General features: G+C 43.9%; 5 protein-coding genes and 1 non-coding gene across 7 annotated transcripts; all 6 read left to right on the forward strand.

Moving 5' to 3' along the window:
- Positions 1-674: 674 nt before the first annotated feature.
- On the forward strand, positions 675-839 carry LOC121529720. The gene has a single exon (XR_005993620.1). It is a non-coding gene; the product is annotated as a U1 spliceosomal RNA (small nuclear RNA).
- A 2728-nt stretch (positions 840-3567) lies between these two features.
- LOC108113498 (prosaposin) lies at positions 3568-9449 on the forward strand. The gene is made up of 7 exons (XM_017224085.2): positions 3568-3748; positions 3865-3961; positions 6014-6296; positions 6370-8194; positions 8252-8718; positions 8777-8918; positions 8977-9449. Exons 1-7 carry the CDS (start codon positions 3700-3702, stop codon positions 8979-8981), a joined length of 2868 nt encoding a protein of 955 aa, XP_017079574.2. The 5' UTR covers positions 3568-3699; the 3' UTR covers positions 8982-9449.
- A 69-nt stretch (positions 9450-9518) lies between these two features.
- Positions 9519-11629, forward strand: LOC108113499 (fibrous sheath CABYR-binding protein). The gene is made up of 3 exons (XM_017224086.2): positions 9519-9790; positions 9845-9933; positions 10006-11629. Exons 1-3 carry the CDS (start codon positions 9519-9521, stop codon positions 10812-10814), a joined length of 1170 nt encoding a protein of 389 aa, XP_017079575.2. The 3' UTR covers positions 10815-11629.
- A 131-nt stretch (positions 11630-11760) lies between these two features.
- Positions 11761-18218, forward strand: LOC108113500 (putative uncharacterized protein DDB_G0271606). 2 transcript variants are annotated; one of them, XM_017224088.2, is made up of 6 exons: positions 11761-12251; positions 13024-13573; positions 16075-16184; positions 16262-16624; positions 16744-17166; positions 17325-18218. In XM_017224088.2, exons 2-6 carry the CDS (start codon positions 13039-13041, stop codon positions 17640-17642), a joined length of 1749 nt encoding a protein of 582 aa, XP_017079577.2. In that variant the 5' UTR covers positions 11761-12251; positions 13024-13038; the 3' UTR covers positions 17643-18218. The 2 variants fall into 2 exon arrangements, with proteins under 2 accessions (XP_017079577.2, XP_017079576.1); XM_017224087.2 differs by lacking the exon at positions 17325-18218 and having other exon boundaries at positions 16735-16847.
- A 971-nt stretch (positions 18219-19189) lies between these two features.
- Positions 19190-21064, forward strand: LOC108113507 (myb-like protein U). Its single transcript, XM_017224099.2, has one exon. The coding sequence runs from the start codon at positions 19238-19240 to the stop codon at positions 20468-20470; it is 1233 nt and encodes a 410-aa protein (XP_017079588.1). The 5' UTR covers positions 19190-19237; the 3' UTR covers positions 20471-21064.
- A 2194-nt stretch (positions 21065-23258) lies between these two features.
- On the forward strand, positions 23259-24550 carry LOC108113496. Its single transcript, XM_017224082.2, has 3 exons — positions 23259-23349; positions 23412-23660; positions 23729-24550. Exons 1-3 carry the CDS (start codon positions 23332-23334, stop codon positions 24548-24550), a joined length of 1089 nt encoding a protein of 362 aa, XP_017079571.1. The 5' UTR covers positions 23259-23331.
- Positions 24551-25961: the final 1411 nt, after the last annotated feature.

Consider the following 25961-nt stretch of genomic DNA (forward strand, 5'->3'; position numbering starts at 1 on the left):
TTATATAGACATGCAATTCCCCAGCAGATTAGAGCATAACACAGAGAACATCGCTCTTAAAAACCCAAGTATCTCAGGGGCTTCCCCTTCGACTCTGCTTGCTGCTTGTTGTGATGGTCTTCTTTGTTTTGTTTGGTCTTCTCATGGCGAATGTTTGTTGTCCATGTTAATATGCCTACGTGCAGTTGATCCGTGACTGATCTGCAGCGGATCCAAATCCGATATCCAACTCCGAATCTGAGTCCGAGCATCTCGCATGTCTGTGCTAATAGGCGAGAGCTTCGTGAATGACTCTATGCGGAGGGCTAGGTTAGCCGGCCTCTGCCTCGATCATTTTCAAGATCAAGGGCATTATATATTTTTATTCATTCATCTTCCTGCTCGGCAAGTTTCAAATGGAGCAGGAAAACAAGAAGAGAAGGTTGGAATTCCGAGATAATAATAGAATTTCAAACAAGAAATTTCCATAATTATGTAACGACATATCTTTAGAGGGTTAGCGGTTAACTAACAATCATTTGTAAGACGAAAATCAAGAGGTTCTGATTTATCTACACCAGAATGTACCCCGATGCAATCAGGGTAGTTTTTGTTTCTTTGCCTGAGCTCACAACAATTCCCAACTGGTTCTAGCACTTCCCTCATGGACACCCTAGAGCCGACCAGAGGAAAGCATACTTACCTGGCGTAGAGGTCAACCGTGATCACGAAGGCGGTTCCTCCGGAGTGAGACTTGGCCATTGCACCCCGGTTGAGTTGACCTCTGCGATTATTCCTAATGTGAGTAACTCGTGCGTGTTATTTTTGGTAGCCGGGAATGGCGTTCGCGCCGTCCCGAACTAAATAATGAATTTCAATAAAAATTATCTAAAATATTTACTCACTAACACTTAGGTGAGACCAACTCTGATTTCTATGAGCAAAAGTCTCAGTGCTGCACGAGCATAAATAATTCCTAATTAAGTGCAATAATAAATTTACTTAGCAGGAGGCTTGTTTTTTTTTCCTTATTTCCATATTACATATTGATTACAGGTTAACGGTTGTTGACATTTTACGGGCTTTTGCCTGCGTGTGTTGTTCATTCATTTTTTATAATTTTTTATCATATAGAAATAAGCGTGCCAAACGTGTTTTGTTTTCAATAAAAGCATCAAAGCAGAGACTTAGCTGAGGCAAAGCAGTTCAATGGGTCAAAGCTAGCATGGTTTCGATGGCTCTAACGCTTCTAGTTGCGTTACTTAGTCCATCTATATGTCTATATCTATACTTGAACTTGATCTGGATGCTGGATGGACTACGTGCGGAAGAGGAGAAGAAGTCGAGAAGCCTTCGCCGAAAGCCAGCAATAAAAGAGTTGTAGATCTTAACTTAAACTTCAACTGTTTCTGCTTTTGCTTTTGTTGGTGGTGCGGTGTTCCGTTCGTTTATTGCCATTATGGCCAATAGCCAGTATTTGACTCACAAATTATGGCCAGCAGTTGTTGCTGAATTGATTAGCTCGCATTTGGCTTTGGCTTTGGCTTTGGCTAGCGGTCTCTTAGCCCCTCGATAAGGTCAAGTTCATTTCCGCATGGTGAGCTAGTAGCTCCAGTAGTTAGCTTAGCTACCTACCTACTACCCCAGAGTAACTGGAGTTGCGGCCAGATTGCATGGGAATGGGAAGGGAAGTTGCCCAAGAGGTCAGCTGGAGTGGCCATAAAACAATTAGCCATTAGACGGGCTTTATGTGACGCACTTTGCAATCGCGGCAATTAGAGTTGGTAGCAATCTCTCCGCGGGTCACGCAACAGAGTCTACCTTTGCCCCTTGATTTTATCAGCCAGCGTGTGAATTGCCGGAAACTTCAAATTTCACTTTCTTGGATGGATTTTATTCTTTTCGGGCTTGATTTTTGAAGTTGAAAGTTTGGAAAAAGGGTTTGTTTACTTTATTTGTTTTTAAATTAAGGAGCACGAAAAACGTTGTGTAAGACCAGTATATCATTTTGTTGTTAACTTCGAAATTAAACAAATTTATGAAAGATTAAAAAAGATATATAAAGCTGAGAATGAGCCCGCTCTTAACTACTCTCAAGTTTAAGTTAGTCAAATGATTTACGGCTCTTACTTATAAGCGAGTTAATTGCTAAATTTCCCCTTCACAGTTGAACTTGATTGTTCTTTGGCGGTCCACTTAATTGCCATAACATCAGTCTCGTTGCCAGACTTCACTGTCAATGGTCAAGTGCAGTGCCTAGCTGAAATTAACCCTCTGCGGTCGAATGATTTGTATCTGTTAAGACAAGAATATCATAATTAATAAGTAATGGTAAGTTAAGCACTGTGATTTTATTAAATACACGTAGCAACTACTTTATAGATTACATATAGATTATATGTATTCTCTTCTAAATTTAAGATGGATTTAAGGGGGTTAAACTCCGTCCAAGAACCGAAATGCACGCCAGCCATTGCAATCCACGGTCAACGCGACAGGTTTCAGGTTTCCTTCTAAGCCCCTGAGCAGCCAAATCGTTGGTTTTGACACAGATATAGCCAAGTTATACCCGTATTGGACGGATTGGGGCTTGCATTTGGCATTTTGTTGGCCAAACCGCCGAGATACGGCCACCAGGTGACCTCGACTTTCAATCGCCATGAGAATGTGTCTGGCATTCTTCTCCAATGTGTCTTCAAGATGTTTCTCACACAGATTTTGATACGCACTTCAAATCGAGAATTACATGCCGATAGGCATCGCGAGAATAACAATTACGAGAGGGATGCATTTTCGCCATGATATACGGGCTTTACATCTGGGCAGGCTCACACCAATTAACCCACAATTACAATAGAACTTAATCATGTGCCTTCTAGTCAGAGTCGAGCTGCTGGGCAAAGGGGGTTAAGCGATGGGGCTGGGCATAAGGGGGCGTGTTAATAACCGCGCTAAGTTCAAGAACATCGCTGATGGTTATTGTCATAGTTTCGCCGCGGCAATATGTAATTAAATCTGCGGATTGCAATCGATTATAAATACGTTTAAGCCATTTGCGCGTATCGAAGGTTTCACCTGGTCAGTGAGTGAGTGATTTCATAAATTGTTATGGGTTAAGAGCTATAATTTCCTTCTTTGCCACCAACTTGGAAAGGGGTGAATAATTTATATAAAGTTATATGTAGTAGGGAGTTTTATACTCTTTATAAGGACTCAATTTACACATAGAAATAATGTGTCATTTTAGTCATGGAAGGAAACTTTATTGTATTTCAAGTTATTTAAAATTTTTTAAAGTTTTTAGCCAGCATTTCAAGTTTTATTTAGCAAGATATGAAATGAAGTAGAGTTAGTTATTAAGCTCTTACCTTGAATTCGCTTCAAAAACATTGTTCGAGTTCGCTTGAAACTTCAGCTCTCTGTTATTGAGATTATATTGTTCGAGTCTTCGCTTACTTTTGATTGTCAAATGTAAAATGGTTTTGCGCTCTGCTGAGATATCTCTCTAAGACACTAACACTTAGTGTTACCATTTTACAATGGCATTTTTATCGTTCAGTATATAAGCCATTTTCCCATCTGGTAACACTTCAGACAAATAAAAAATTTATTCAACTTCGTTGCAATTGCATTTGCAATCTGTGCTCAGAAAGAAACCCGTAATCGCAAACAGAAGAACAAACTTCCCTACTTTATAGCAGTAAATTTAAAACCGGGAAAATGGATAGAGCTGGCCTTTTGGCCGTTTTGGCACTTTTCTGCGCCTTCGGTGAGTGCGAATTGCGACGAAAAAGTGGACTACAATAATAGTTTAGTCATAGCTAATTGCGTATTCGTACTGTGTGTCTCAACTGTTCGCCTCTTTGTTTGTTTTCGGTTTTCTAGGCTTCTTCGCCGCTGCCACGCCCATTGGAGGCGAGCAAAAACTTCTGGGAGCCAGCAAGTGCACCTGGGGACCATCGTATTGGTGCGGAAACTTCAGGTGAGTGGAAAATGGGGTGGTTCCAAAACAACGGAAAAACCGGATAAATCGCTTGGTCATCGAAGGCAGCGTAGAAAAAGTTCTCGAAGGGGCGCATCTAACCCCTTTTAACCCCTCTCCATATCGCGTTATTGTTATTCTCTGTTTGCCATTTGCCCATTGTTTGCACTGCAGACGCTTTTGTTGTTGTCTTCCTGGCGATAAGACTATCACTCGAATCGAATCAAATCGTACTGTGCTCTATATAGCACTATAACTTGATAACCTCTGTTATTGCAAACTTAACACTAGCGCCGCTCCAATTGCGCCCTCTTTTTTACTCGAATACCGCTAGAAAAACAAATCTGACATTATTTTTTAGTAGCCATTAAGAAAGTAGAGCTATCTTATATTGTTAGGCTTTATTTTACTTATTATGTGCAAGGGAAAATATATACCTTGTTGTTCGATCTAAACAAACTGAGGAACTGCAAACTATTATAAATAAACAAATTATTTCTCAGAGTGTATTTTTCGCAATTCCCTCTTTTCCACATATCCTCCCGTACTTCTGCATTCTCTTTGTTTTCGCATTCGCCTTAAATCAAATTAACAAAATGCAGACGAAACTTTTCAGACAGCCGAACAAAGTTAATCGCTCGTTGGGGGAAAACTTTATCGACGCGACTATCTGCATGAGTAATCCCAAAGTTGGGATTATTCAGGAACACCCCTTTCCCTTTTCCACATTCACAAACGAATGAACCACATGATTGGTTTATTTATCATCGTTAAATGAGTTGAAAGCAGCAACAGTTGTTCCTTATCAACTGATTCTGACTAATCCCTCGGGCATATAACGCTTACAGGCGAACATCGGAAAGTGCAACATGTCAATATATTACACCGAAATAAACCAGACCTCCGAAGTTCTTATCTGAGCTCTAAAAATAGAATAAAATAGAAACTACAATTCATGATGCTTGATAGAATTTTAGTCGACTATTTGGCCAGTTTGCAGAAGCCACACTGTACGTGCATATGTAACACAGAGATCAACTTACAAACAGCCTCTGCTGGGGTTACTTAATTACTAAAATAAAAACAATACATAGGCAAGAGAAAATATTTGTTAAGAACCTATCGCTTATCGCTGGTCATAATTCCTTTGTTTATTGATTGATTTATTTTTAAATACCAAGGAAAATCCGCCATTTCTGGCTCTTAACTGTTTCTTTGTTTGTCAATTAACGGCGAAAAATTGTAGAGCCGCGAAAATTAAAAACGTCGCCATTGCTGCTGAAATTTCAAAAAACAATATCTGTGAATGCGCAGCCAGCGAACAATATAATATATATTCGTGGATACCTCCAGGTATATCATACATACAAACAGTTTATTTCCGTGCTTATCTCTGCTTTTTTTTCTTGCTTTCTAGACGCTTTTGTTTGGTATTCCTGCTGATTCCAACACACACACTTTTTAATGCTAATACAAATTAGCACTTTTTGATCGAATCACCAAATCGATTGATATTGGATAAATAACATTACTAGGGCGGGTATATTGCTCTTCTTTTTAAACGCTTTCTGTAAATGCTTTTTGCGGGTTTTTTTTCAAACTGTATGTCATGGGTTGAACCAAAATACAGAGATTGTGGTACAGAGGATTGGGTACCAAGCGGTCCCATCTCGGCAATTCAAAAATATTACTTGTGGGCTTTTTATGATTTATTTAGGCACAATCTAGAAGATATATATTAAGTAAGAACAAATGTAAAGTACTTTTCTAGTTATTCACAACTTGTTCGAAAAGAATGGTTCTCAAATGAAATCCCCCCAAAGACATAATCATGTGCGGTGCGGGTGCTTTGTAAAATAGCCAAGGGCTGCTCCCTTTCCAGTGGACTCTGATCTTCGCTGACTCGTCGATTTCGAGTTGGTCACTCGAATGCAGGTCATTTGATCTAAGCGGCGGAAACCGCTTGCTCAGCTTGCAGTCCGGCTGTTGTTATTCATATGGGTTTATCTTTTAACTTAGGAAAAAATGTGTAATATCTGGTTTCCTTTACAGCAACTCCAAGGAATGTCATGCCACCCGCCATTGTATCCAAACCGTCTGGGAGACCCAAAAAGTTCCCGTGGACACGGACTCGATCTGCCAGATATGCAAGGACATGGTTACGCAAGCCCGCGATCAACTGAAAAGCAACGAGACCGAGGAGGAACTGAAGGAGGTCTTCGAGGGCTCCTGCAAGCTGATTCCGATCAAGCCGATCCAGAAGGAGTGCATCAAGGTTGCCGATGACTTCCTGCCAGAGTTGGTCGAGGCCTTGGCCTCTCAAATGAATCCAGACGTGAGTTTTTTATCTTTTGCAAACTGCATTTCCTCTTCAACATCTTATTGATTTTCTCTTTTTGAATCACTAGCAAGTTTGTTCTGTGGCCGGACTCTGCAACAGTGCCCGCATCGATGAAATGTTTAGGGCCGGCATTCAGTCGGGCCTTGATGGAACTGCCGTGGATGAAGATAGCTCTGAGGAGACCGAGCTTACATGGCAGCCCAATAAACTTTCCTGCGGCAACTGCAATCTGCTTTCCCGCTTGATGCAATCCAAGTTTGCGGCCGTCGACCGCGATGACATGGTGGAAACGATGCTCCATATGTGCGGATCCCTCTCCAGCTTCTCAGATGCCTGTGCCAACATTGTGCTGACCTATTTCAATGATATTTACAACCATGTCAGCAAGCACTTGACCACGGACGCCGTGTGCCATGTGTCTGGAGTGTGTGCCTCCAGATATCACCAGCACGAGGAGGATAAGCAGCCGGAGGAGACCTTGATCGCTTTGGATGCCGGTGATGATATTCCCTGCGAGCTGTGCGAGCAGCTGGTAAAGCACCTCCGTGATGTCCTTGTGGCCAACACCACCGAAACCGAGTTCAAACAGGTTATGGAGGGATTCTGCAAACAGTCACGCGGATTTAAGGACGAGTGCATCAGCATCGTAGACCAGTACTACCATGTAATCTATGAGACTCTAGTAAACAAGCTGGATGCCAATGGAGCCTGTTGTATGATCGGAATTTGTCAAAGGAACTCCGTCTCCTCGATGAAGGATGCACCGATTATGCCCCTGCTGCCTGTTATTGAGCCTGCCCAAGTGAAGATTACCATCGAGAAACTGGAGAAACACGAAAAGAAGCAGCTGGGTGCCAGTGAGCCCAAATTCAGCCAACAGGAAATCCTTGACATGCAACTGCCAATCGATCACCTCATGGGCGCAGCCAATCCCGGAGCTTTGGTCGAGGGCGGAGAGCTCTGCACCCTCTGCGAGTACATGCTTCACTTTATCCAGGAGACTCTGGCCACCCCAGCCACTGATGACGAAATAAAACACAGCGTGGAGAACATCTGCTCCAAACTGCCTTCTGGAGTCGCCGGTCAGTGCCGTAACTTTGTGGAGATGTATGGCGATGCTGTGATTGCTCTGCTCGTCCAGGGACTGAATCCTCGGGATGTGTGCCCCATCATGCAGATGTGCCCAAAGAATCTGCCCAAAAAAGACGATGTCGAAGTGTTCCGTCCTCAACCAGTCGACGACGATCAGGACTCGCCCACTTGCCCACTGTGCCTCTTTGCCGTCGAGCAGGCCCAGATCAAGATCCGTGACAACAAGTCCAAGGACAATATCAAGAAGGTTTTGGATGGCCTCTGCACTCATCTACCTAGCAAGCTGAAGGTCGAGTGCGTGGACTTCGTTAACACCTATTCCAACGAGCTGATCGACATGCTGATCACGGATTTCAAGCCACAAGAAATCTGTGTGCAGCTCAAGCTCTGCCCGAAATCCACAAACGCTCTCAGCGACTTGGGTATTTCTCTGGAGGATGACGTCGATGGTGAGGACAAGTCCAGCAGCGAGGAGATCAGCTCCAACAATATTGACTCCCTGGAAGAACTACCGCCTCAGCTGGCCTTCGACGAAGGATTCAATGCTGCTCCAAATTGCCTAATTTGCGAAGAGTTGGTCAAGACCCTAGAGAAGCGCATGGGCAAGCACCCCACTAAGGACAGCATCAAGCAGATCTTGGAAGAGTCCTGTGACAGGATGAAGAAGCCACTCGCCGGAAAATGCCACAAGGTTATCGACAAGTTCGGAGACCAGATCGCCGACCTTCTACTGAAGGAAATGGACCCCAAGCTGATCTGCACGGAATTGGGAATGTGCATCCTGGCTGATCTGTATGATCGTGAGTATTCTGTTATGTTTTTATTTTCTTAGTAACTAAAATAATTGTTTAACACAGTTGAAGTGGATGAGGCTTTGAAGTACGATGTGATTGCCCTGCCCCATCAGGACGACAAGATGTCCAGCATTAAGGAGCCGCCCACCTGCGTCCTGTGCGAGTTCATCATGACCAAACTGGAGGCCGATCTGAAGAACAAGACCGAACAAGACGACATTAAGAGAGCGATTGAGGCGGTATGCAACCGTCTGCCAGCCACTGTTCGCAAACAGTGCGATGCCTTCGTAGACGGATATGCCTCCGCGGTGCTGAAATTGCTAAGCGATGTGCCACCCAAAGAGGTGTGCCAGAAGTTGCAACTCTGCTTCAGCGTGGCTGTGACCGATGAGGTTGTGGAGTGCGGTGTGTGCCACGGAGTTACCCAGGCTCTGGTGCCCTTCCTGCGAGAGAAGAAAGACGAGGACGTAACCGCCATGCAAATGACATCGACGGCTTGCGAGACCTTGCCAGCCAAGTACTACAAGATTGTAAGAGTCCATTATATTTGTTTATATAACAAAGGCTATAAGTCTTTCTTACTTACAGTGCTCTGAGATGATCTCCATCTATGGCAACAGCATTAAGAACCTGTCCAAGCGATCCTATATGGATCAGTCGCATATCTGCGCCGAAATCGGAAAGTGTTTCGATAGCGAGAAGTCTTCGCTGGCCTTTGCCAGAATTTCAGGTAAACTTTAATCTTTCAAAGTCTAAATATATCCATGTAACTATACAATCTTCAACAGCCTAAGTGATGCATTGTGATGTGCGGGAAAGACGAGAGGGAGTAGCAGGATTAGCCGAAGGTTGAGGAGAAGTAGGGAGCCGATCCCACGCTTTATATATGCATATATCTTTACATATATCTGTTTACATTCTATAACGATTTACTGTAAATGAAACATAATTACTTATTTTTCGTTTCTGTTTCCCCGGTTTTTGGCTCTAAATTTGTTAGGAGAATTTGTGATGAAACAGATTTTATATACGCACGCAAACCCGGCTGAAAGAAGTAAAACTTAACTAAAACTAACTCTTACACTAAGCAGTAACCTAAAAGTACTTTCAATTTACGAATTAGCGAAATCCACAGCCACTAACTTTGTATCGATATCCCCATCTGTCCGAAGTCAGCTGAGCAGTGTGTGTAGTTTAAGATATCAAAGAAAACTGTGTAAAATACGAACATTGATCTTATAAATCATAAAGAAAACATAAACCGACAAAGCAGCACCTTATTGAAAATTCCGAATTGTCCCTGGATCCGTATATATATTTTCTATCCGATATGTTCGAGAATTCACTGTTGATTATCAAGCCGGACTATCTGCATAAGCGGCGTCCGGTGCTTTTGAAATTGCTGTCTGAGGGATTCCAGCTTCAGGGTAATCGAAGGATTGCCTTTTCCCCGGAAACCGCGGCCGAGTTTTATGCCGATTATGCCGATGAAAAGGGCTTTATGCTGGAGGTCATTCTGCTTTCGAAGGGCGTTTCTGAAGCATTCATAGTTACCAAGGAGAACGGCTTTCAGGACCTGCTCAACATCATGATTTGTTATTTGTGAGTTTACTTTGCGATTGCATTGTGCCTTCTATATCAGAGTTGTACTGCTAGTGGTTCGGCATCAGATCTGGAACGCAATATCCACGTTACAAAGAATAGTTTCAGCGTTGCCCGTGAGATAAACTTTATTTTTCCCAACTGTAAGTACGATCTTTAGCATGAGAAAGTCGTCTAATTACGGTTCTGAGTATAATTTATCGGCTCATGCTCAGATATTCATGAGCCCCATCAGATGTTCGACCACAATAACTTCTGCAATCGACCGATGCTGAAGCCGTTGATGCAGGAGATCTACGATGTAATGCAGAATGAAGACTGCAGCCAGGAGAACTGGAAGGTGCGCTTGTCGGATTACCTGGTGCGCAGCAACCCAAAGATGCCGCAAATCAGCAACCAGTGTCAACAGAGGCCGGATGTGGGCATCCAGGACAAATCGCAGCAGACCACTATGACCTATGCCCCCAAGCCCAGTGCTAGGGGTGTTCAACCACGTGCCAAAAAGACCCAGAGTAGCAGTTCACCATTGTCCACCACATCACCACACTCTTCGATGCTGCTCTCATCTTCTTCGTGTGTCACATGTGGCGGATTCGAGAGGACTGAGACTTGTATCTCGGAGTTGGATCTGAATAAGCGAGTGGAGCCGCATGATGCCGAAGAAGTTTGCGTAGACGAGGAGATCCTGTGGAAGGAGGTGGTGGTTTTGGAGGAAATCCAGCCGGAGGAGGAGCAGGAGTCCAAGGAGGCGCACATTTTCGACATGGATGAAGAGCAAGAAGGGGAGGCAGGTGTCTCGGATGTCGAATCAGATAAGAGTGTTCATGAAGCAGCGCCACCACCAGCCAAAGAGGAGGAGTCAGATGAGGAAGGTGCCGCTGAGCCAGTCGAAGCTGCCGCAGCTCCAGAAGTGGTTCCTCCTGCGGAAGTTGCAGAAGTTCCCCCTCCGGCTCCAGAAGCTCCTCCAGCAGAGGCAGCCCCTCCAGCTGAGGAAGCTCCTCCAGCCGAAGAACAGGCCGAATAGATTCAGTTTCCTAGTACACCTGTTGCCCCAATATTTGTTTGTTGTAGCATAGAAAAAATGGTCAGAAAAGCGCGCAATTTTTGCCACACCGACAACTGCACCAGCACCAGTGGAAACCACCTTCGAATGGCAATTGCGCACTCTCAGAATTTCGGTAGGAGGGTTCCAAATGCTGGCCCTGCAGTTTTTTGCCCCCAGAAAGTGCATCCCACACGGCAGCAACATCAACAGGAGCAACAGCTTTTTAGCCTCCAACTTTCCGGCAGCAAAATGGCACTGTTTTTTCTCCCTTTCAAGTGGCCAATAAAAAAACGTAGAACAATAAAACAATGAAATCAAAATAAATTTATGGGCCAACTTTCAGCGGAAAAGTGGGTGTTGCATGTGGCACACTTTTTCGCGGTGCAAAATGCCCTGCAATGGTGCTGCCATTAACCCAATTAAAGGGATAACTATAGACTGCGTGGGTTAATTACAATAAATTGGCGTTTTATCGATCTTTTATTAACTTTGATCAAAAATGGTAGTTGCATTTTTAAAGCTTATTTATTTACTTCACTTAAGATAATACTAAGCATAAACTGAATCTTAGCTTATAATTAAACTGTACATCTTTAAAACATAGGTGATAATCTACCTGTCGCAGGAGAGTGCTCACTAATGAGCTGCACAGTGGTTCCAATTTTAGAGATTAAGCAAAATTATAGTAAAACTATATTTTAAATGGATATATACTATATGGTTAATTAAAAGCCCTCGAAAATGAGTTCAAGTTTCTTTCGTAACTCTTATTCGGATCTTGCGTTTTTCATTTTTTAGGCAACTTTAGCCAGTGACCTTACCACTGTGTCCCTTTGAGCCACCTCAGCAATTGGGATTGCAAAAGGTTGTTGGGGCTGCAGTTGTTGTTGCTGCTGCAGTTGTGTTTCAATGCCGGATCGTTCCCTCGTTCCACTGTTCCCAGTAACCACCACCGGAACAGTGGGAGTGGAATGGGGGAGCGGGAGAGCGCAAAAGCTTTATCTTCCGCTCGGGCGCCGTGAGGTATGCAATGCTTTTCGCCTTGCGTACCGTACCGCTTCCGCTTTTCATCCAAAAAGCAAAAGCAAATCGACAGTCGGTATCTGTCTGCCTTTTCTCTGCTCGCATCCCACATCCTGCGTCCTGCGTCCCGTCTCCCTTCAAAATAACAAATAATTACTCAAAATAATAATAATTGAGGGGTGTGAGGCCGCGGAGCTTTTGCGTCGACGTCGAGTCAAAAAAGTGGCAGAGAAGTGAATCGGTTTCGGTTTCGCAATACATACACAAACAATAGGCTCTGGGAAGTAGACGACGGCGAATCCTTGGCGGCTCAGCATTTCCACCGAATTCGCGTCGAGGAAAAGCGGAAAATCGGAAAAGCAGAGACCATTTTCGTATTGATTTTCAAGTGTGGTAAGCGGAAAACGCAACGAAAGTCAAAGCGAATACGTGAATACGTGAGAAAACCCCACCAACTGGCAGTGAAAACGCGAACGAAAATGTCAATGGCCAGGCCAAAGAAAAGGGGCGGTGGTGGGTTAAGGAAGTGCTAAAATAAGCTACAAACGGGCACCAAATTGAATCCCAAGAACTAAAAATAGTCAAGTGACATAGTGCAGTGTCGGCGGGAAAAGGTGGGAAAAACTCAAACTCAGAAGTAGTGTCTAAATTATAGCGCGCTTAAAAATAAATCCGGGCAGACACGGAAAAGCCTCAAACCTGGGTGCCAAAAAGCTGAAGAAGCAGAAGAGGAAGCCCAAAGAAACGGAAGAGGAAGAAGCGGCCGGCATACACACACAACCACAAGGGGGTGGCAAACCGAAAGTTGGTTTGGGAAAAGCTCAAGTCACAAATTTTTGCGCAAGGGCAGGCCGAGTCGAACCGAGTCGAGTGCTTTTCCGCAAAGAGGGTGGCAGACGCCTCAGTCGCTGCCTCGGTCGACGGCGTGCTGGCGAAATTTCGCAACACTCGCACAATCGCACACCACACTCCCCCACGATTTACAGTTAGGGGTGGCATTGCTTCGGTTTCAGGAACGGAATGGGATTGGGACGATAAGATAGTGACAAGACTAACGGAGTTTGGAATACCCTTGCAGCTCTTTAGATATAATAAGATTTATTATTTAAGTTTGTTTATTTGTGTTTTCAAAAATAAACTTAAAAAACGTATGTTACCTTCCTAGAACGGCGCCGTTAACATGGACAAGATGACGGTTGCCCAGAAGAACGCATATCTCGAGGCGCACATGGCGGTGCAGCAGCAGATGGCCCAGGCGGCCATTCAGTTCAAGCAGCAACAGACATCCCAGCAGCAGAACTCCCCCACGACCAACAACAACAACAACAGCCAGAACAACGGCAACATGCAACAGCAGCAGCAACAGCAACAACAGCAGCAACAGCAGCAGCAACAACAACAACAGCAACACTATGCGGCCACAATAAAGGTGCCACAGATCAGTTCCTCGAGTGTGGCAGCTGCGGCGGCGGGAGAGAGCACCTTCACAGTTCCGGACGATGGGATGGGCTTCGAGGGAGGCGTCAGGGTCCTTCAAAGCCTGGGCACTTGGTCTGCGGCGGAGCAGCTGACCTATAACATCCCCAAGCCGAACCTCATCCCCTTCACAGAGCCCTACGTCGAGGGGGGCTCCATGCACCCTGCCAGTCGACTTAAAGCACTCCAACAGGTGCAGCAGGCATCCTCGGGGGTGCGCAAGACGAATCCCTCAAAGTGTGAGTACTTCCCCTTAAAAAATATGTGAAATTTGGTCTCTCCTACTTCTACGCCTAAAACAATCAGTATTATGATCATAGAAAAGCCAATAATGATCAGAATTCCTAGTCGAACTGCATTCACAGTTCAAAATGTGATTTTTTTTTAATACTTTGCCAATTTTAAAATTTTAACAAATACGTGAATTTCTTCGGCTTATCCTTATTTTCTCCTCAGTACAACAGTTTGGTTTCCATAACTTAGCCAACAATGGTCCAAATATGGAATGCCATACCTCGTTGAGCTTATTTTCTAATTCCTAGTTAAACTGCATTCACAGTTTAAAATGTACGATTTTTGCCATTTTTTGCAAATTTTGATGATGTTACCCCTTGTAGAAAATGCGAATTTCGGTTTACCCTTATTTTCCCCTCAATCCGACAGTATTGTTCCCGTAAGTAAGCCAATAATGGTCCAAATATGGAATGTAATACCTCGTAGTGCTTGTAATTTAATTTCTATGATTGCCAATCGATTTGCACTCGAATCGGGAAAACTTAATTTTCGACCATTTTTCGAAAATTTTGATGATGGTACCCCTTATAAAAAATGCGAAATTTAGCCGAAAATTGATTTTCCCAAAATCGAAAAACGAGTGATAGGGGTGGTAAGTGGTGGTCGTTAGCAGCACAAAACAGTCGTTCTTTTGGCTGTGCGACATGTTTTGACCGATCTAGAGCTATAAACCCGAACACAGTATTGCAAATTTCCTTTAAAAATAGGTTTCCTGATTTTTCGGCCCTTAAACCGGAGCTAGCAAGAAAATACCCGACCAGTTATTATTAAAGCAAGTAAAGGGGTTTAAAGTTTTGGTTGTTAGCTGCATAAAACAGTCACTTTTTAAGCCGAGAGCCTTGTTTTGACAAACTTAGAGCTAAGAAAGGGCAAGAATCTGGGCTCTAAACGTCGTATACGAGTACTTGACTTTGGACCCCAAAAAATCAGTTTTTTAGCCATAGCACAGCCAAAAATGGTCCAAATATGGAATGTAATACCTCGTAGGGCTTGTAATTTGATTGCCAAGATTGCCAATCGATTTGCACTCGAATCGGGAAAACTTAATTTTCGGCCATTTTTCGAAAATTTTGATGATGGTACCCCTTATAAAAAATGCGAAATTTAGCCGAAAATTGATTTTCTCAAAATCGAAAAACGAGTGATAGGGGTGGTAAGTGGTGGTCGTTAGCAGCACAAAACAGTCGTTCTTTTGGCTGTGCGACATGTTTTGACCGATCTAGAGCTATAAACCCGAACACAGTATTGCAAATTTCCTTTAAAAATAGGTTTCCTGATTTTTCGGCCCTTAAACCGGAGCTAGCAAGAAAATACCCGACCAGTTATTATTAAAGCAAGTATAGGGGTTTAAAGTTTTGGTTGTTAGCTGCATAAAACAGTCACTTTTTTAGCCGTGAGTCTTGTTTTGACAAAGTTAGAGCTAAGAAAGGGCAAGAATCTGGGCTCTAAACGACGTATACTTGACTTTGGGCCCCAAAAAATCAGTTTTGTAGCCATAGCACAGCCAAAAATGGTCCAAATATGGAATGTAATACCTCGTAGGGCTTGTAATTTGATTGCCAAGATTGCCAATCGATTTGCACTCGAATCGGGAAAACTTAATTTTCGGCCATTTTTCGAAAATTTTGATGATGGTACCCCTTATAAAAAATGCGAAATTTAGCCGAAAATTGATTTTCTCAAAATCGAAAATCGAGTGATAGGGGTGGTAAGTGGTGGTCGTTACCGGTACAAAACAGTTGTTCTTTTGGATGTACGGCTTGTTTTGACCGAGCTAGAGCTTAAAACCGAACACACTATTGCAAATTTCTGTTAAAAATAGGCTTCCTGATTTTTCAGCCAATAAATCAGAGCTCGCAACAAAAAATCAGAACAGTAATGACAAAAGCAAGTATAGGGGCTTAAAGTTTTGGTTGTGAGCTGCAAAAAACAGTCACTGGTTTACCTATGCGTCTTGTTTTGACAAAGTTAGAGCTAACAAACTGCAAGAATCTGGGCTCTAAACGACGTATACTTGACTTTGTCGAAAATGCGAAATTCGGTTTCCCTTACTTTCCATTTAAAATAACAGCATTTGTCCCATAACATAGCCAATACTGGTCCAAATATGGAATGTTGAGCTTGTTTTTTAATTCCGAGTCAATCTGCATCTAAACCCCAAAAATACAGATTTTGCCATTTTTCGCAAATAAGATTATATTATCAAAAAATGAAAAGTTCGATCATAAATTAATTTTTGGAAATCAACCGGAAAAGGATAGTGATCGTTTGTTTTGGTAGATGGGTTTAGCCGTGCATCTTGTTCCGAAAAAGTTAGAACTAACAAAGCATTAAAAATAAGTTTTTCATTTACACCAAATTGAGGTCTTAACCCAATGTCCAATCGATTGGGATGAGACATAAAAAGTGGTATAAATTTTAATCGATAATCTCTCTGCTTTTATAGCCACCAACAAGGCATTCGAGTGCACGGTCTGCGGCAAAGGACTCGCCCGCAAGGACAAGCTGACCATCCACATGCGCATCCACACCGGCGAGAAGCCCTATATTTGTGAAGTATAAGCTGCCCTCGAGCCCCTGCACCCCTAGCCTATGTCAATCTCTAACCCTCGTTCTGAAATCCCTCTTTTCAGGTTTGCAATAAGGCGTTCGCAAGGCGGGACAAACTGGTCATCCACATGAACAAGTTCAAGCACGTGACACCCACGAATATTGCACCGCTCGGAAAGCGATTGAACAACATGGTGAAGAAGAAGGAGCAGCCGGATCCTCCGCCAGAGGACAATAAGCAGAGCCTGGAGCTTCAGCTACAGCAACAGGCTGTCCAGGTGGCCGCCCAGAATATTATAGTGCAATCCGCTCAAGGAGCCCCGACGTCCATTCCCGGTATCATCATACCGCACCACCAACAGCAGCTGTCCTGGACATGCGAACTGTGCGGCAGGATGTTCTCGAGTCGGGACGAGTGGTCCATTCACGCCAAGAGTCATCTGGAGGTGAGAAGATGTCGGTAGACACTCCTGGCCCAAGTAAAGCCAAGGAGAGATTAATGGATGCATCTGGAGTGGATTTAACTCCTTCTTTTTTCTCTCTCTTTTATGTACAGTATTGACAGCCGGAACGGCTAGTCGCAGAGTCAACAAAACCAGCAGCAGCAGCGGCGGCAGGAGTCATTGCTAAGACCACCAGCAGCAACAGCAACAATAATCGCAGCTACCAAATGGATGCTAATCAAAATCAAATTCAAATGGAGGCCCAAGCACGCAAGCAGAAGATAATCATACAAAACCAGATGATACTCAATGCCAGCCATCAGCAGCAGCAGCAGCAGCAACATCCTCAGCAGGCGCAACACCAACAACAGCAGCAGCAGCAGCAGCAACAGCAGCAACACGTGGCCCATGGAAAGAAGGCCGCCAGAAAACACCAGCAACATCTACAGCAACAACAACAACAGCAGCAGCAGCAACAGTCCAGTGCGCCTATGTACAATAACAATAGTAGTAGCAACCACAACGGCAACAACCAGAGCCAAGAAGTAACTACCTATTAAAAACAAGACCAAAAATGAACTGAAAACCACAGCAACACCAACAGCCAACAGCAACATTGAACACCAAAAACTGTAGAAAATTCACAATTTCCGCATTCTGTATTCTGTTACCCTTCCGTTTACCCCTTTCCCTGCAAATCCAGGTGTCGGTGCCGGTGTCGCACATCATTGCCAATTCCCCAACGGCCGCTACCTACATGCAGGCTCAGTTGAGCGAGCACGCCAGCGCCAGCAACATGCAACACGGCATGCCCATTGTCACTTACAATGGGAATCAGTACTGCGTGATCACCAGGGCCCCGGATCTGGATGTGGAGGCGATGCAGAAGCCTCTGGACTACGGCCATGCAGCCGGTGGAGCCACCAACATCATAGTAATGTCGCCGATGCAATTGCTGCCCCCTCAGCAGCAGCAGCAACAGCCGCAGCAGCAGCAACAACAACAGCAGCAACAGCAGTAAACACCATCGAAGAGAAAGGCTTCGATGCCTATCAGCTATAAATACAATTTGTAAATAAAGTCTTAAGCAGCCGAGAGCGAACCTAAGTATATGTTTAACACTACCCAGCAAAACCAAAGTTTGTAAATGTCAGATATACATAATGCATAGATCCCCCGTGTCAGCGAAGTCAACTCGAAATCAAACGTAGTCTAAGCAACCTAACATATCCCCGCAGCAAGTATATAGTACCCATCTACATAAGGCAGCCACCACACTGAGATATATATGCCATTCCGATGCAGTTTTCAGACCCCCAGCAGTAGCATCCCACATAGACCCATATTCAACCGAGCGTGTATGATATTGTATGTGTTTCTATGGCATTGTTTGTACATTAAGCTAATTACGTACTCCAATTACGTCTTCGACTAAACGCAACTTGGGAGGTAAACCAAAAAACCAAAAACCAAAATAATTATGAAATGAAAAACAAAAGTAGCAGTAGTAGTGTCGATCAGCAAAGCTCCCCACACATCTCCCACTCGATTCCAATGGCAAACCATGTAAAGATCAAGCGAAAATAAATTTAATTTAATTAAATAAAATTAAAGGAATTTTATTAAACGTATGGGTTTGAGTTATGGTAGGTACATTGACTTTAATACATATATTTATTACACCTTAAAGTCTGTAATTTATTTCGTTTTTATCATATCAGCTAGCGACAGTGAGAGAATAATGAGTCCCTGTCTCATTTAAATCATGTAATGTTACGTATACGCAATGTCAGCCATACCAAGCATGATTCAAGTGACACTCACTACGAATTGAAGCCATTAAAGCACCCAATAATTGGCAGCTGTTGTCGTTTATTATTCTTGGCTGGCCAACTTTGGCGGCATTCTCGCTTTTTGGTCCATACAGACTGGCCAAAAGCGAAGTTAAACCAAAACATTTGGTCAACGCTGAGCTCACGAAAAGCAACTTTTTGTTCCAAAAGTGAAAAATTCAGCGATTTGACCTTAGATGGAAACTCGTCTCTGTCGCAGCGCCGTCGACTTCGCTGCCGACGTCCACGCTGCAATGGCAGCAAATAAATTTCTGCCTCGAAATGCTGTTTGCGTTTGTTGTTAATAACACAAGTCACTCGAAGAGTTTCCAATGGGGTAAGATGGTTCTTTCGAAGATCCTGCAACATCTCACGGTAAAAATATGAATGAATAGAGCTATAGGGTATACCAAGCCTCTTATGATGGCTCATAAATCCCAGCTGCTAAAAAGGGTTCTAAAACGATTCTTATAAGTCATATTAATCATGAATATTTCTAAGCTTTCTTACGTTAGAGTATCTAATAGTTGCGGCATTGCTAACCCCTAGTTTTTACTCACTTCTCGAGTTGTTTTTCGCAAGAATCGCAAATTAGTCTGGGCCCTGGTTGATCACCTGAGTAAACTCGAACTCGAAGTCAAACGCCTACGACAAATGACAACGCCGATGGCGACGCCAACATCTCTGCTCTCAACCTCCGGCGGATTCTTTTTGTGTCAGTCGGTTTGCGGAGCAGTCGCCGATCAGTCGAGTTGACCACCAATCCGGTGAAGATTGAGTGATCATGCTGAACGGAAAATTCTACACGGGTCTGCCGCCCAAGATGGTGGAACGCCAGGCGGTGAAGGTGTGCAATCGTCAAGAATCGCACTTTTTCTGGCCAGACGATTCTCGAGCGGATTCCGCAGTGGAAAATCGAGTGAAGCGAAGGAACAGCCAGCAGTTGGAAAAGCCTGTGGAGAGGATTACTTCCGTTCAGGATTCCCCCACCGAAGTGGACACGCGGCGGATGTTTCACAAGGAGTTCGCCAGTTCATCCATACAGTTCTATGATAATCTTCAGTCGAATCCTGGCAAAAGACCACCCTTAGGGAGGGGATTACGCAGGGAATTGACTCCCAAGCTAACTGAAGTAAGACCCCAGGAAGTGGATACTAAAGCTGAGGATACTTCCAGCCGTCGCCAGCAGGCTTATAGCTCTAAGATCCAGTTCTACGATTATGTGAATGAAGCCGATAATGTCACTCAAAATAATGCAAGGAGACCACAAATTGACCTTAATGACAAACGAGAAGTGGAACTCAATTCCAAGAACAGTCCCAAGCTGCAGGTCAAGAGAAATGTGCGCAGTTTCAGTGTCGAACTAGAACCCAAGGTCACCAAAAAGCCTCTCAATGACAGCCCCGAATGGCGACGACCACGCCCACTGCCACTGCCACAGCCCAAAAAGATACTAAAGCAATCGGCACCAGATCAGGATGCCTATGATTACCTGGAAAACCGGGTGAGGCGATTACAACTCACCAGAAGTCCTGGATTGCCCAAAAAACATGTGACCTACAACGAAGAGGCCGCGGAATATGCCTACTACGATGACCGGGAAGATCGTGAGGAGCCCACTTTCGAGAGTCGCCCTCGTCAGCAGCCAAATATGCCGACAGGAAGTCGACAGCAGCAGCAACAACAACAGTCACAGCAGCAACATCACAACCAACAGCAACATCAACGCTCTTTTATGGAAACTAGTCGGGCCAAGCCATTAAATAATAATAATAATAATTATCAGGCCAACGCCAGCACTAGGAAAATGTTGCCAAAATTGCCAGAGAGCTCGGCGGTAAACACACACATGGTCGACGACGACCAGCCCCTGCCCTCTGACCCCCGCAAGCACCTGCGCAGCAGCCTCTGCTTCAGCGGCGACGCTTTGATGGTGGGCGGTAAGGCATCTCAGTCGACTGCGCAAGCGCGGCGCAGCTCCGCCGGACAGAGAATCAGCGTGGGTCTGCCGGATTGAGAGCTCTGAGTTACATGTTTTTCAATGCACCTGCACTGAGAGAAATGCTGTCATCATGGGCAGACACAAATCGTAAGCAACGAAAAACCGTAATTCTGTGAAGAGCAATTTCAAGTTTTAATTAGCAACATTTATTTTGGAAATATTTGCTCAATTAGGAAGTATTTTTTCACAGTGTAGTTAAGCTGACAGCAACAACTTGCAATGCTAATTGAAAGCAACAGATAAGTAAAACGCCGACTGCGATTGCCATAGCAGCAGCAGCATCAGCACCACAGCAACTTCCAACGACAGCAGCAACATTTCTAGGCACGGCAGCGACTCACCCTCCGCTTAAGTTTTCCAGTTTCTTAGTTTTACTTTTGCGATCATCTGCTTAACTTTGACTTCTCCCACATGCGAGTGAATGAGTCGGCTTTTGTTATTTGTGTGCGGTTGGGTGAGCGTAAACAAACCTTGATCTTGACTAACTTGTGAGCCTGCTGTTGTTGTGCAAGCCGATCATGTATTAATTTAGGCTTTAAAGCCAACGCAGAATAATCTAAAGTTGCTATAAGAGACTTATGCTAATAAACTGATACATAACCAAATGAATTTCGAATTGGAAGCTTTCAATTAAGCCATAATCTTAGAATATATATATAGACTAAGACGTTGAACTAATAAAGAGACTTTTAATCGGAAAACAATTCGAAGTTTTAGTTTTAAAAGTGATTGTTAGCAGGTGAATGGTAGCTTTTTATTTGAGTTTCCCCCATTTGCTGAAACTTCGAAAGGCACTCTCTTTAATCAATAAAATGAAGCCATAAATCACGTGCTCGGTAAATATATACCTTTTCGGGCCTCAAATCAATTGATAAGTCTGTAATCGACTTCAAAATGTTATGAATAACAAGAAATTGGTGTGCACTCAGAGCTAGATCTAATCGCGTGGCAAATCGGCTGATCGGGACATTAATATCCCGGACTAATGTAATTTAAGGCACCCTTTCGAGCGGCTCATTCAGATCCCCAGCAATTTGCTGGTCTGGCCAATCAAGTCATTGCTCTGGGCGGCTCACCTGGCCATGCCCATTTTTATTTCCATTCGCAGGTCCCTGCCCCTAGCTCCTTTCACAAAACTTTCAGCCATTTGGGCAGATAGCTAGGAAAAAAAATCATTTTGGTGGCATTGTTAGGAGGCAGCGGAAACTCAACCAGCTCGTCGAAGTCAAGTTTAAGTCCAAGTGCAAGTTTAAGTCGCGACTGGTCGGTGGTTGGCGGTCGGCTTTTGAGTCGTTCCACAAGGAAGAGCCAAATTATGCGGAGCTGAAGTTGCAACAATTGTGGAGGCAATTGTCACGCGTGTTGAACTTGAGCTTGACCTTGTCTTGAAAACGGGGAGTGGAGTGCCACCCATTGCCTGTCCAGCGAATTGCAACAAGTGCAGCAATTATCCGTCATATGCCAGGGGCTCAATCAAGGCGGCATTAGTCGGAGATTTAATTAAGGCATCGCTTTAATTGCCGGCCAAGCTCAAGCCGCCATGGGAACTCAATTTGACAATCCAGAGACAGGATAAGCGGCAAATAATTGTGCAGATGAAGCGTGGTGAAATGTTACGCAAGGCCCTGTCCATATCCATTGTCGTTTCTTTGTCCATTTCCATTTTTATTTTCAACTCCATTTCCACTTCCACCAGCTCCGGGACAAGACAAACTGCCTCCGCTCATGTTCGTACATATAGTATATATCTTCCGCATTTCGATCGCGCATCCTGGCCGATAGAAAGTAGTCCAAGCGTGCCGGCAAAAAAGCAGAAAAGGCCAAAAAGCTGAGCCAGCTGGCTAGCATTTCCTGGCTCGTTTTGGCCCCGGCTGAACCTGAACTTCGGGCCAAAAGCGGAGAGAAGAAAATTGCAGCGTTTATTGGGTAATACTCGTGGAAACCAGTTTGCAGACGAAACTGATTCAAATAAGTCGATAAGCCGACTCTTCTGCTTTTTAGTGGGTGTGTGGCTCGTGCCGGTAGACCTCATGCACTTGAAGAAACTCGTAGTTCAAAGAGCACACATTCCTATTAAGAATGTTGTGGTTTTTAGATTCCAAAAAATATAAAAAACCTCTTGCAGAGAAACGAACCTATTGGGATATAATAAACTATATTGGATGTGATATGACTATGAAATCTTTTTTATTTTAAAACTCTCTAATGCCAAAGTCAACTACTCTACTGAATTGATTTTTAAAAGCAGCAGCTATTAACTTATTGAATTTTATACGCAGCTTCTTAATAAATCTACAAGTTTGTGGTAAATTACACGACATGAAAAAGCTATCAATCTGTGCCCATTAACTTTATTGTCATCCTCATCGCATATCTAATTTGCTTACTTTCCTATTAAGTCACAGACCAAAACTAAAACTAAAACGAAAACCAAAGCCAAAACCCCCGCCGCAGTTACATCTGCGGAGTAGCAAATGGCCATCGTTATGTGTAATTACAGCCATAAAGAAACATTTTATTTATGCCCCGTGCCCCCTTCTAGCTGCCCCATCCGATGGGTTGGCGCTCTATTTCCTAGTGGAAATGCAAATGATGCCTCACTTTGCGAGTTGTAAACTCTTTTTTTTAACTCCGTGTTGTGAGTAGCAAGTCCATGCGTGAAGCGGAGATTTCGATCTGCTACTGACTAGCTCACCTGGCAGGTTTCAATTGCGATTGCCATTGCAAAACATGTTGCAGCAGGTTCGAGGAAGCTGGCATAAAACTGTTGCGTCCGTTGGCCGAACTTTCAGTTTCGTTGGGGCCACGCTGGTGGTTAATACCGTTGAAGAGAGTTTTCATTGCGACATAATCCCCCCGAAAACAGCCCACTCAAGATGAAAGCGTGCTGGAATGTAAGCTGTTACCCCGGAATAATACATCTTCGATTAGACTAAAATGGATTCTTACCCTACAGTTCTTGGCTGCCGCGATGGTAATGCTGATTACGGTCGCTTCTGGGCTGAGACCGCCGAGGTCTTATTATCGGCGTAGCTATTTCAGTGCAATGGCCCCGGGATCTGGGCATGGCTCGGGTTCTTTGCCAGGACCCGTGAGACTAGGACCTGCTGGATACCTGCGTTCGGATCTGCAGACCAATGAGAGCAAGCACCGGCCCTTGAGCAAGAAGTATCCCAAGAAGAGTCATTACAGACCGTATGGATCGGTGAGTGAGGATCGAAAGCCAACCTTAAATTTGACTAGACTAAAAAAAGACTAACTAAATACCTTTAGCAAGAAGAGGATGAATACTCCGGTGAGCGCTACAATTCCGCCGAATATTCCGGGGAGTCATCCGTGCAGGACAGTCGGGAGTACACCATTGGCACCCAGATCAGAGTCCAGCATCCCATCACAGTGCCCAAGAAGTCCAGTAATTCCGGTTACCAGAAACAGCCAAAATACGTAACTGCCATTCCGTATAAGGCCTCGGGCTATGGATCGGATATTCATAAGGCCACTGGTTATGGATCTGATGTTCACATTGGATCTGGTGAGGATGTCGGTCCCCCTCCAAAAAGATCAAAATGGAATCCAGTGCAATACGAAGCGGAAGCCGATCCCTTCCACCTAGTGCCTCCCCCCAAAGCAACCGTCGCCTCTAGCAGCAATTCATACAGTGTTTATGAGCCCGAGCACGATGACTACGAAGTAGTGCCTGTGCATCGACCCAAGAGTCACGATCGCTATAAGAATGTTGCCTCCAAGAAGCAGATAGAGGCGTACCTGGAAGATCAGCAAAAACTGCTTGACGAGGCCATCAAAGTCCAGCTGCTGAACAATCCCAAGCTGCAGAAATTCCTCAAGGCTCAGGCGCAGGAACAGGAGCGTGAGTCCCGGCCAGATCTTGAGATCGAGGACTTCGAGGCGTATCCTCCGAACTTTTCCGGTCCGGGACACCTGCGCGGCAAGTACATCGAGCACCCGCCACCTTCTCCGCCAAAGGGTTCCCGATCTCGTCGGCGCCCTCCAAGCGGAGATCTCAACCGGCCGCCCAAGACCATCATCAAACCCAAACGAAAGTACCGATCCACGGCACTCGTCATCAACGTATGAGAAGGATCGCTTAGTCGTTACTAAATTACTAATTTAATTTTAAAATATAAAGATATGAAAACGTAGGTTAGTCTAACTGTACAGCATAGTTTGTAAATAATAAAAGACCATTTACGTTATTTATTCGGTAAAATCTAGTCATTTGTTTATAGCCATCCTTATCATTCATGAGATTTGGCGAGGGAAATTAGGGATTTTTAAGCTTTTCAAAATTGAAATTTTTTGAACTAAATTGAAGCCCAGATTTTTGCCAGAGTTATATTTCCATTACGGTACTATTGAAAACTGAAATAATCGGGGACCTGACCGACATGACTGTCTCTCTGTATAAACGCTCAGAACTAGGGAACTAGGGAAGTCTGAGAAATAGATGACGCTGGTAAATTTTCTTATTATCATTATACCATACGTTATGTTTTATAGTGGCATTTGATTATAGAATATTTTTTTGTAATCGTAAATAGTAAATCTTTCCTTCTTCTATATGGATCGATCTTTTAGCTTAAGCTAAAATCTAATGCTTTCCCAGCACAAATATATTATCCCACACAATCTACAGAGGCGCCATCCAGCGGTTTTCTGCAAGACCTAAACACCAACGGTTCAGATCTTAGCTAATATTTTTGTGTCTTGACTTTCTGCTGACTGATGAATAGAATTCGTCACTTAAGTAGACTCAGTCTCTAATCTTACGATATTAAAATAATATGAAATCACTTAAGCCAATGCCAAATATACTTTAATTGTTGTTTTCAAGCGGCAACCCGCCAGTTTAATTAAATATACGAGTATTAATTACTCTTCAATTTAATTGAATGCTGGGTTCGTCACACCCGCAGCCCATAAATGGAGCCCAGATCTCGCGACAAAATCTGGCGGCGTTTGCCATTTTAAAAATAAATCGAGTCAATCATAAACCTGTGTTATTCATAAAAATAGCCGTATAAAGCAACCAACAGAACCAACACACCCATGATACACCTGTCCAGGTCCCAGGCAAATTCTTGACTTTTACCTCTTTCGCAAGACCAAACGAAAATCCGCAATTGAGCAAGCCAATTCCATCGATTGCGAATGCCACAAAGGTGGGTGCACACAGGCAGGCGGGAAAGAAATCATAAAAAACAATAAGCTGCGAGAAACAAAACCGAATTGATTTTCTTAATTGACTGAGCAATTTCAACAGAAGCCAGACCCCAAAGCCAGCAAAGGCAGAAATTCAAACTCCGAGCCGGACTCTCGGGTCCACAACAAAACTGACCTTGAAAGCTAAGCTCTGAAAAGTGTTGCTAATATTGTTAATGTAATCGTTGTTGGTGGTGAAAAAGAATGCCAACCGGTGGATGTGGAAAGTACAGAGGGAAAAATAGCAATGCTACTTCGTACCTTATCCTACTTAGTGGTAATGCAT

This window comes from Drosophila eugracilis, unplaced genomic scaffold, assembly GCF_018153835.1.
Source record: "Drosophila eugracilis isolate 14026-0451.02 unplaced genomic scaffold, ASM1815383v1 contig_1781, whole genome shotgun sequence".
Taxonomy (NCBI): domain Eukaryota; kingdom Metazoa; phylum Arthropoda; class Insecta; order Diptera; family Drosophilidae; genus Drosophila; species Drosophila eugracilis.

Excerpts from the sequence above, each read along its gene's own strand:
- LOC108113500 (XM_017224088.2), top strand. The coding sequence starts at position 13,039 with ATGGACAAGATGACGGTTGCCCAGAAGAACGCATATCTCGAGGCGCAC. Across the intron at positions 13,574-16,074 it reads CAAGACGAATCCCTCAAAGT|CCACCAACAAGGCATTCGAG; the intron begins GTGAGTACTTCC and ends CTGCTTTTATAG. Across the intron at positions 16,625-16,743 it reads ACGCCAAGAGTCATCTGGAG|CCGGAACGGCTAGTCGCAGA; the intron begins GTGAGAAGATGT and ends CAGTATTGACAG.
- LOC108113507 (XM_017224099.2), top strand. The coding sequence starts at position 19,238 with ATGCTGAACGGAAAATTCTACACGGGTCTGCCGCCCAAGATGGTGGAA.
- LOC108113496 (XM_017224082.2), top strand. Across the intron at positions 23,661-23,728 it reads ATTACAGACCGTATGGATCG|CAAGAAGAGGATGAATACTC; the intron begins GTGAGTGAGGAT and ends AAATACCTTTAG.
- LOC108113499 (XM_017224086.2), top strand. The coding sequence starts at position 9,519 with ATGTTCGAGAATTCACTGTTGATTATCAAGCCGGACTATCTGCATAAG. Across the intron at positions 9,791-9,844 it reads AACATCATGATTTGTTATTT|TGGTTCGGCATCAGATCTGG; the intron begins GTGAGTTTACTT and ends TTGTACTGCTAG. Across the intron at positions 9,934-10,005 it reads AAACTTTATTTTTCCCAACT|ATATTCATGAGCCCCATCAG; the intron begins GTAAGTACGATC and ends GCTCATGCTCAG.
- LOC108113498 (XM_017224085.2), top strand. The coding sequence starts at position 3,700 with ATGGATAGAGCTGGCCTTTTGGCCGTTTTGGCACTTTTCTGCGCCTTC. Across the intron at positions 3,749-3,864 it reads GGCACTTTTCTGCGCCTTCG|GCTTCTTCGCCGCTGCCACG; the intron begins GTGAGTGCGAAT and ends TCGGTTTTCTAG. Across the intron at positions 8,195-8,251 it reads CCTGGCTGATCTGTATGATC|TTGAAGTGGATGAGGCTTTG; the intron begins GTGAGTATTCTG and ends TGTTTAACACAG.